Below are 10,933 nucleotides of genomic sequence, written 5' to 3'. Positions count from 1 at the left end.
AAAAAAAAAATCTACAATTTATATAAGCAGGTTAGGCGTTCTTATTTGAAAAATAGTGAATTTAAACAAAAATCATGATTTCAAATAACAAATATTTGATATATATTTGTTAACATGTTTTACTAAACGTTTTTGCGATTTTAAAAAGTAGCAATTTAAAAAACGCAATTTTTAAAATCGTATTTATTGAAACCGCAATTCTAAACAAACCTTAAGTAAGAAATTGTGAATTGAATTATTTAATTAATATTTTAACATTTTTTTTTTCCTTACGTGTGGATTCAAATTCTTCCTTAACAAACCAAGCCTATCATGTAGAATAGCTAACTGAATAAACTGGTAGAATAGTTAAGTGAAATGGAGGGTCCTTTATTATAACACTACGTTAAATTATCTCTTATTTCAAAAAACTTAAAATTAACAAGTAATAAAGAAGTTAATACTCAATTTAACAACAATTTCTACGTAGCAAAAGCAATTAATTACAAGGAGTTTATTAAAGGGATCTTGGATTACAAAACAATGATCCAGAACATAATAATTTATTGTAAACAAGCAATTATTTCAACAAATTAAGGTGTCTTGAGACTCATCTTCATGACTGGTATGCACCATTAACGAGTTAATGACCATCACCGTCGCCCCCGCGGCTTGGACCTGTAAGTACCCTTCTGGATGAGATTGGATCAGAATTTCCCAGAAGGCCAAGAACATGAGTAATATAATAACCCGTCACTCCATGGCTTCCAGAGGGCTTTATTTTGGCATGGTGGCAACCAGTTTGAGCCTGCAAAGTGCGAGCTTGCATGATAGAAGATAGCAAAAAAAAGCTTACCAAAATAACAAGGACAAGGAAATGGCGAGCCATGAAGTAATGTAGCTGGAAGGTTGGTTTCTCTTTAGTTTGTTGAGAAATTGGGGTGTAGAGTTGGTATTTATAGTGATAAGAGGTGGTGCAGCTTGTGGAAATGGCAGAAAAAATGCCTGGTCCAAACACGCATGGGAATGGTGAGCATCCGAGGAAGCTCAAAGAGAGAGAAAGGTTGAAACTTGAGTGAAAATTTTGAGGTGGAAGTCTCGAGTGAGAAACCAAGACTAGCTTAGTGGAAATATCCAAGATGCTTATTTGACCAAATTTCTTCTCTATTACTATGATTTAATGTTAGAATTTTTAAGTTTTCTAAGTGCTTCTGTTACAATCATCTTAGGATTAAAAGTTAATTAAAGAAAGTGTATGTAGAGAGTTTTGTTGAATAGTATTTTAATGGGTCTCAAGTATTTGAGTTATAAGTAAAAGTCTTTTAAGTGCTTCTGTGATTTAATATATATATATATTAACTTTTTCAAAGCATATGGAAAGAGAGAAAAATTATATTATTTTTTATTCATTTGGTGAGTGAAATAGTAAAACATAATAAAACTTAAGACTAATAGCCAAGTAAGATTTTTGGAAAAACATATGCAGATTTTCCACAAATTTTTTTGGTCAAGTGTAGATTTTGAACTTAAGAAATAGTAAAGCTAAATGTCTTTCTTATGTTCTATTGAATTTTTAAAATTATCATTTACTCAAAATTTAATAATAATTTATTATAAATTCGATAATAATTTTTAAAATTACATCAATTTTAAAAATAAGAGGGGCTTTAACATTACTCATTGAAGTTTATGAAAATTACACCGAAGCTGGTCTTTTATGACCAGTCAACAGAGACTAATTAATTCAGTGGCAAACGTTCTTCTAGAATTGTCTTTTGCTTTTTGGAAAATGATAACACTTGTTGATTCATCTTTTGACTTTTCTTGTAATATTCCAAAAAAAAAAAAAAAAAAAACTTGGAAAAACATTGTAAATTAGGTAAAATTAAAGAAAAAGGGTAGATTCTCCACAAAATTGATAAGAGAACCTATTCCATAAAAGATTGTCGTTTTAAATGGACAATAGGACCCTTGCCTTCCACCCAATGCATCAAACAGAGTCAATCAGGAAAAAAAAAGACAGCTTCAGCCAGAATTTTTCATTACATATCATCATCACCGTTGATTTTAAAAATTAAATACAGATTTAACAAGCGCAATGTTACTGTAAGATTAAAGATGATCGATATACAGTGAATCAATTTGTAAAGAAATATTCTTGTCAAACTTCTAAGCTATGGTAGTGTAAACAAGTTAACAAAAAAAAAAAAAAAAAAAAAAAACGGAGCTCATCCGCTTCTGCATCAACCATATTGCCTAGAACAGCAGTTATTCCACGATTAACAAGTTATTTTTCATGAGTCCCTCACCGACGGTAGGGTATTCTGGGGATAGATGCCACTCTCCATCCACCAAGAACTTGATTTCGTACCTGCACAACATAAAATTATAGGTTCAGAAGAAGAAGATGAAGAAGAGGAAGTCAACTGACACAGTTGAATGGCACCTTCCAGGCCTAAGCATTAATGTTGTTGAGAACTTGGTGAAAGAACCAGTGTATTCTGGTGATAACTGCTCTCCTTGACTCCATCCATCAAATGTTCCCATTACTTGCACGCTCTGATCCAGAACAAAGAAAGAGAAGAAACAATTTTTCTCCATCCAAAATATGAGTTTTGCATTGTTATAGACCTACTTTCCCATAATTATTATTCTATACCCAACAAAATAAAAATACAGGTAAGAACATTTTACATTAAGAGGCACTATATCATAGAAAGAACATGTAAATTAAGATTCTTACTTCAAATTAAACAAGGAAACCACAAAGGTCAAGGGAACCCAAGAACAAGTATGGAGAGAGGCCAATGTAACGCTTCTTCCTGTTCTTAATTTGTTTCCTTCTTTATTCACATCTCACCATCAATACATGGATTTACACTTACAGGCTTTCTCCCTCGAAATTTAAGCAAGATTCAGGGTTCCTTTCATGTTTTTATTTTCTGTTGGTAATTACACACCCCCATCCCATGACCGTGGGTCTTGAACCCATGATGACACCTTCCATCCATTTTTTTTTTTTTTTTTTGGAGATAGGAAATGCTATTTGAGCTAACAAATGGAGAGAATAATCCCTTTAGGTTGACACACCAAAGCTCCTCGCTAAGTCATTCTGCTTCAACTTATTAGAGCAGAGGGCTGAGCACATTTATCTTAAAACCCTTCCAGATTATAGCTCAACCTTTGCCTTGAATTGAAGTGGTCCATATCATCATCATATGTCAATAGGATAAGATAACCCAATGTAAATGAAACTCCATTTTCATGAGCAAAGAAAAATCTAAGGTATATGAACAGAATGCTTACCTCAGCCATGCCACACCAGAATAAGGGAACATCCTTGGACTGTGCAATATCCACATCCTTTATCTGTTCCTTCAGCTTTACATGTACAGCTTTACACATGGACACAAAGTCAGAAGAATCTATGTCAGAACATGGAAAAACTTCATAGGAACATAACCATATCTTTAAATCTGAAGAGTTTGTCTCTCTAATCAATTAAGGCAAACAAATCTATAGATACAGAAACCTAATCAAGTCCAATTTGACTTCCCTCCCTTAATAATCAGATAAGCCTGAAAATTCTTCTGTAAATCTCTATAATAGAGAGGATTCACAAGAGAACTATTGCTAGGAACCTTGCAATACACACACACACACACATTTTACATCCATCATATAATAAGGAAGAACCAATGAGTCTGTCAATCTGGGGCGAGGACAGGAACATGATCATACCTTCTAATCGCGAGAGAAGATGAGATTGTATGTATTTCCCATTGATCTTTCTTGAACCTATTGGAATGGCGGATTTAGTTATTTCTTCTGCAAGTGTGACCAAAGCCTGTCCATGCAAAAAAAAAAAAAAAGAACAATTACATAAAATTTTTAGGTGTTAATTTGTCATAGGATGCATGAAAAGAAAAGCTTAAAACATTATGCTGACTAGAATTCTCCATGCAGTGCAGATAAGGGGATAATAATATTAATTTAAACGAACTACATGTATGGCTCAATTTCACCTTCAAACTGGAATTATATAATAAAAACTAAGGTCAATACTAAGACTACACTCTTTGCCTAATCAGATCTGTTAAAGCTGGATGCAGTCTCTACAAGCTAAGCAAAAACCATTCAGAAAATTGTTGTATCCACTATGAAACAGGTTATAGCTCTAATTCTTCAATATGCTTCACAGAAGCAGGTTTCAGATGCAGCATAATGTTTTAAATTATTGTTATTGCTGAGAAGTAATATCATCAATGTTGAAACAATCTGTTCCTAAAGTAACGAACAAAGGAAAGCGTTAGCCACATTTACACTATACTCCAAAATGACTAGTCAAATTGTAATTGAAGTTTGCCATAACCACTCATAAAGCCCAGTTTCACATAGTATAGAATCAATGTGGGACTTAACACTCATCAACACATTTATAAATCAATCTACTCAATGTGGGTAATCCACTTACCCAATGCGGGATTAACTTTCAAGAGTGTCCCGCCTGATATATTATTTTAGCCGTGTCATAAGCAAGACCAAACAATATTAGTCAAGCCACCCTACTCAGCCAGATGGTGCCATCTAGCACCATTTCAACAGCTCACCTTTATTAGCTTCTGATGCTTGATATAATTTCAACTTTTTCTTATTGAATGCTTCAAGTGATAACATGCCCTTGTTTCACTCTCATAGTAAAACCATAAAATTTCTTGAAGAACAGGCATATGGCACTGATATCTAAATGTCAGCAGCACCAAAGATTCTGTTGCAACCATCATGGAGATCATGTCACAGATCAGCTTGTCAGTCTGGATACCAGGTCAGCCACCAACCTGGTATTAGGCGCTGTAGAAACCAGAATTCTCTTGTGATAGGGTAGCCTCCATTTGATGAATACAAGTCTAATTTAGCACTAGTAAAATGTATAACAGCTCATAGAAATTTCGTTTTCATCTGGCGTTCTTACCCACTAGTAAGCCAGCACAGAGTCTCTCCAAAGTTAACTAAGCCATAATGGGTCCTTACAAAAACATCACCGATGCAGAATAACGATATATTCATAAATTTCATTGTTTGGACTACTTCAAGAGGACCTCCCAACTCGTTGATTCAAAGTGTGTATAGGTTTATTTTTGCCTTCTATGTCCTCAACTGACCTAGACCAGTACATAGCATATAATCAAATTACAGGAATAATTGCAAGGAAACATTTTACAAATAGCCTACTTACAATTAGATGGTATTATAGCCAAATATAATGGTCATCTGCCCCTTTTCTTCACCAGATGGTAGGTCTAACAAAATCTAACCTAAAGTAATCCACCAGTAAACTCTAGGCAAGGGGGATTTATGACCAGAACTTCACGGGAAAAGCCAAGTTTGATATACTATAGTATGCTTTGCTCAATTAATTCCCTAGACCACTTTAGATCACAGTAGTGACACCTTATGCAGTAAGTAAAAGCCTGTGACTTATCACTACAAATGATGGTAGCTCATTAAGGGGCACATTGAGTGGAAAAGCTTTGCTGGGCCCAAGGACCACCATAATTTGTTATGGTAGTAATGACGGAGGGAGCTTTTGGTGGCACTGGCCCAAGCAGAGTAGCAGCAGCCGCAGCATTTCTAGTGGTGATGATAAAGGACCAGGTTGAGGATCCAGGTCGGTGGTCATTTGAACGATGGTAGTAGCATGGTTGGTAGTACTGGCGGTTACACCTTTAACACAAATGGATCCTGACTTTCATGGTTTTCAACTGTTACAGTATTTAAACTAAAATAGCTTAACCAAAATGCGAACTTCTCTAACACCCTGTCACAAGAAAGACAAATAGAAACAGAAGTAATTCAAAAAAATAGATGGGCCCAACCAGGCCAAAACATGTATAGCAATTCAAACGAGCCAAGAACTTGGAGTCAAATAACATACGATACCCCAGGCTCTGATATCATATTAGAGCATCAAACCCAAAAGTTTAAGCTATTGAGTGGAGAGGCTTACTAGTACACAAATCCATGTCATATTCCTCACTCAACAAACATTGGCCTTTTCTAACATTAATACTTGATTCATGTCGGAAAGAATACCACTATGTTTGCCAAAATCTGAGCAATAACCTCCAATAATTGAACACTCACAGTTTTCTAGCCAAATTCACTGAATATGAGAATTACTATCCTGGTATATAAATAAAAATCAAAACAAGGAGTCTGTGGTCCTCCACAAATCAAGGATTTTTAATTGAAGTTTACTTGTATTACAAAGAATACAAACAAGTGACCTGGATAAGTAGATGAAGATTTTACACTATACAGATTATAAGCCATATGCTCATGAAAGACATCATAATATTAAAACCGGTTTTCAAAAGCATAACCTGAATTTCAAGTTCCATGACGGCAAGTTCGCTTTTGAAATTAACCAAAGCATTCTCCTTTATGTGCAACTGTAGAGATCAGAGATTAAAAAAGATCTCAGTTCAAAGGCTTTTCAATTAACAATAATCTAATTAAAATTCTGCTGATCCAAACATTTGCTTTGGATCTCAGAAATTAACAAATGCACCCTTCCAAATTGGAGATGTTGGAGGCAAACTAGTGCAATATATCATTCTGCATTTAACTAAAGTTCCTTTCTTAAAACTTTTGTTTGAAAAGCAATCAGGTATGAATATAATTTCAAAAAAGGGTCAACTATAAGCATAAATGAGACATCTGAGAAGGGGAAAGTGCATGATTTATGCATTTCGACTTATCAAATTAAAAATGATTCGCCACTCATACCAAGGGTAAATATACATTTTGACTTATAATAAATAACACCATTATGTGGAGAAAATTTGTCACATAATGGTGTAATTTATTTACTCATTTCTATATGTTGAAGCATTAGCCAAAAGAAATGGATTGCTAAAGCAGCATCTTATATGTTTTCTGTTGTGAAGGTAACTTGAATTTACCATTGCTGTACCGAACTCACACATTATACATGCACCATTGTTAGTGGGCCATTTGATTTAGGGCTGGGCACACTGGGGTTATAATTATAAACAGAGCCATCTTGTTGGGACATTCTCTACTATTTTGTAATTCTTTTGCCATGTTCACCCATGCACAAAAGCCAAAAGCCATAACACATAAGTTGTTTTCCATGATTTGTGCCGTTGTATTAATTGTTCATTCAATTGATTCCTTCTATCATTCAAAAATCAAAGGCATTGCTGCAACATTTTCTCGCCAGAACCAACAATGAAAAAAGGCCTAGTGAATAAATAAAAAGAATCTTATTTGATACTTATCCATTTTGGGTTACTATCAATAACCTATAAGCCATTATCATGCAACTGTTCTTACAGGAGAATGAGATCCAGCCAAACCAGCTATGAAATTCACAAAGCTAGCAACAATAAGTAATGTGTTCTACCAAAAATATTTATGAATTCGGAAATGCATCAGATCGTAATTTAGGAATAGTTACAAGGGGCATACCATGTAAACATATACAAACCTGTCGTTTGAGGAAGCGGTTTTGTTGATTTGCTTCACTTAGTTTTTTAATGAGCCTTGCTCTTTCAGAATCAGCCAGCAGTGACTTCAGCTAGTATATAATTACCACAAAAATTAGCTCTAAAATCTAAAAGCAGTACTTGAGTATGTTAGTCACAATACCAATGTCAACAATAAGAACTAAGTATTGAATTAAGCAGACTGGGTCATCACTGTGCAATAATTTTTAGCTCATATGTTTCAATCCTGATTTGAGATCCAAGAAATTTTGGGTCCACCAAATTATAGCTCATTGGAAATCCCAGCTTACAGTCTCATAATTTCAAGCTCAAGGAGTTAAAACCAGGTTACTGCCCACTCTTTATAACACATCACTGATAGTGATAGAGGGCTGATACAAGGATCCACCTCAGTTTCCACTTTAAATTTCATGTATATATACAACTTCTAATCTTACCAAATAGTTTTTTGATAACAGGACAGTTTGTCTGAGAGAGGAAACCTACCGCCTACCAGAAGTAAACAATAGGTTTCCCTAAAGACTAACAATCTAAATTCCAAAAACCTATCAAATATACATAAGATACAAGTTGAATCATAAAGAAAAAAGGCTATCAATCTTTCGCTAATTTTCCATCTCCAAACTTGTGCTAGTTACAACCAGGAGCTTGAGATAGCACTAGAGGATTGTCTAACAATGTCACTTTAAAGAGATTAAGATGAGCTATGACTTTTGGAAGTAAATGAGGTGCTGCAATATGGGCCTTCCTCACTCTTACTTCACTCTGTCGTTGATCATCTCTCTTCTCATTTTTCTGTGATCTAGGTTCTTTGCATTACTTTCTTCGGGTTGTGCCTCTTCAACCACTTCTACGCTTAAACTCACACAGTCCCGACTCCTAAACCACAAGAATGACTACTTCTTGTTAGCAAGAAAAGAAAAGGGCAAAGAAACTAGAGAAAGAAAAAGGTTTGTCGCATTTCCCATTAAAAACAGAAAGTGATAGTATAGATGATTAAAATGCGGAGAGATTCCTTCAGTATCAGCACACATGAAATGACAGAATTTTACCTCATCACTGCTTAGCGGTTGAGCAAGGATCTCCTTTGGCGATTTAGTTGCATCATCATTACTAGAATAATCTTCCGAACTTAGGGCTGAAGATTCCTTCAGACTAACAGGCATTGAGTATGTTCTCCAGGCCATATGGGTCATGAGATTCTTTCCGATAGAAGATTGATGTGAATAAGTCAACCTTTGATAGCCCATCCTCAGATTCCAAGCAGCCACATTATGTGGATGCTTTTGAATATTTTCCCAGCCTAATGCTCTTGAATTTCTTAAGACCCATGGCACATGTTTGTCAAGGCAACACCTTTCCAGATCATAAAGAAAGTGAGAGTTACGATATGAAGTTGACTAGCAATTAAGAGCAAAGACTTAAGGGAAGATAAGGAGCATATTGCAAACGATTAACACTTTGATTAACATCTAAAAAAATAAGTGAAAGAACCACATAAAAACAAATCATAATATCAAGTAACTATTAGTAAAGAATTGAAATCAGTAAAACATTGGCTAAACTCTACAAAAATTACTTTTTCTAGAAGAAATAACTGATCTCGCGTATAAAATGAATGTCAAGCATGCTCACCTTGCAATGCCTATATCCATGTTGAAGAGTTCCTCCTGAAAAATTATGCAAAAAGAAGGTAATGGCCGAGACCCTCATTCAGCGCAGCAAGTACGCTAAATCCAAAGAATAATAACTAACAAGAACATAATGCCTTGAATTGCCTTCGATAAAGGGCGTACCTCTAAAACTAGGCATTTGAAATGAAAACTATGCTTGTGCTTGCACCAAAGATGAAGCAAAACTAAGTATGATTTGACTTTCCATTCATAATATAAGAGATTACACTCTTAAAACACTTGGAACTGCTTGAAGTAGCATGAGTCAGCAACAAGTCTATCTTCTTATGCCAATGCAATACACATGAAAAAGAGATCGATGTTCCAAGTCAACAGGTAATGGACATGTATCAAATGGTTCAACAAGGAGCTATTAATTGGACCAGAGACTAGTTATTTCCACACTTCTTAACAACCTGTAATTCACATTCACAATTTATTGACACCCTCTAGGACCTCTACATGATGCTCAAATAAAGAGAATCAGTAAAGATAGGCTGAGTCTTAAAAACAAGTCTAGTTTTTACTTACTTAAATCAAGATGACAATCAGAAATAGTCCGGGATCCAGTTCATGCAACTTCCCTTACAGTATGAATAAGCTCCCAGCTTATGTAGCATAAACGTTGGAAGACTATGTTAAACCACAACATTCTTTCCTTAATTCCGCATTTAATTTGGTGATGGGCGTGTGGAACCAAATTCCATCATAATCACCCTGTAAATCAACCAATTGAATGGTCCCAACCAGTTGCAAATTCCATAGAAAAATACTAAATCTCATCTCCAAACACTGATTTACAAAGAATCTCCATAAATGCCGGATACTTCTCTGTCCTAAAGAAACGTATTGACCACCCCATCTCCATCTCTCTTTCTTGAAAATTGTTCAGAAATTTATCATTTCTGATAGTTAACCAAAAGAATAAACGTTTCCAGTTTTAATGGGTAAAGCATTTACTCGAACATATGATGGTTTTCTCTACCACAAACTGAAATGCAAACCATACTGAACAAAATTCTTTGAACTAAAGCCTAAGTTTTGATCATCAGTCAAAAGAAGAAAAACCCAAAAAGGACGTCATACATTAATCTAAGATGCAACTATAAAACAGTTCACATTCCATCACATTCGACGGGATTTTCAAGCAAACAGAAGCAGAACAAAAACAACGAAATTCTAGTACAACACTTTTGGGCACTTACAAAGTTGAGATTTTGGGGAAGGCTTCTCGAAAGCTCGAGGCACAGAGCACTTGCAGTTGGGGTGTCTGAGTCAGAGTGAGGATTTTGTGACTGGCAGAGAGAGGTTTTGATCCCAAATAATGACACGTGTTAGGAGGTACTCCAGCCGCGTGGCGCATCGGAAGAAGCCGAGTTTGGGGACAGCACGTGATAAAAACTGGGGGAATGGATTGGGTTAGCCCAGTCCAGTAAGAAATGTTATGAGTGCCCTTGGCCCAAATAAATTTTTGGCTGGGCCTGAAATAAGGTGATGTTCGGCCCGGCCTGACCTAAATTCACATGAGAAAAACTAAAACAGAAGAAGAAACTTCACTTTGCCCCCCTGAACTTCCACTCGATTTTACAAACCCCTCCTGAACTTTTAAATCTCTCATTTTGGACTCCTAAACTTTCAATTACTCTCAATGTGGACCCCTCCGTCAAATTTTAAACGTTACATAACGTTTATACCCTTGACTTTTATATAAAATTTCAACTTCTAAAACGTTTTTTTATTTTTAAAAAA

The 10,933-nt window shown here is 35.3% G+C and overlaps 1 protein-coding gene across 3 annotated transcripts; it reads right to left on the bottom strand.

Annotated features, from left to right (window-relative positions):
• Positions 1-1,989: 1,989 nt before the first annotated feature.
• LOC132180807 (PROTEIN TARGETING TO STARCH (PTST)) lies at positions 1,990-10,460 on the bottom strand. Of its 3 annotated transcripts, XM_059593769.2 has the most exons (10): positions 10,390-10,450; positions 9,308-9,430; positions 9,147-9,181; positions 8,564-8,867; positions 7,493-7,582; positions 6,363-6,431; positions 3,721-3,826; positions 3,286-3,374; positions 2,426-2,538; positions 1,990-2,350 (listed from the first exon to the last, which is right to left on the bottom strand). In XM_059593769.2, the coding sequence occupies exons 3-10, from the start codon at positions 9,164-9,166 to the stop codon at positions 2,248-2,250; spliced, it is 894 nt and encodes a 297-aa protein (XP_059449752.2). In that variant the 5' UTR covers positions 9,167-9,181; positions 9,308-9,430; positions 10,390-10,450; the 3' UTR covers positions 1,990-2,247. The 3 variants fall into 3 exon arrangements, with proteins under 3 accessions (XP_059449752.2, XP_059449751.2, XP_088372661.1); XM_059593768.2 differs by lacking the exon at positions 9,308-9,430 and having other exon boundaries at positions 10,390-10,460; XM_088516535.1 differs by lacking the exon at positions 9,308-9,430 and having other exon boundaries at positions 7,493-7,576; positions 10,390-10,460.
• Between the last annotated feature and the right edge of the window lie 473 nt (positions 10,461-10,933).

This window comes from Corylus avellana, chromosome 5, assembly GCF_965113065.1.
Source record: "Corylus avellana chromosome 5, dhCorAvel1.hap1.2, whole genome shotgun sequence".
NCBI lineage: Eukaryota > Viridiplantae > Streptophyta > Magnoliopsida > Fagales > Betulaceae > Corylus > Corylus avellana.
The sequence above is the reverse complement of the archived record's forward strand: the minus strand, read 5'-3'. Positions and strand labels throughout refer to the sequence as shown.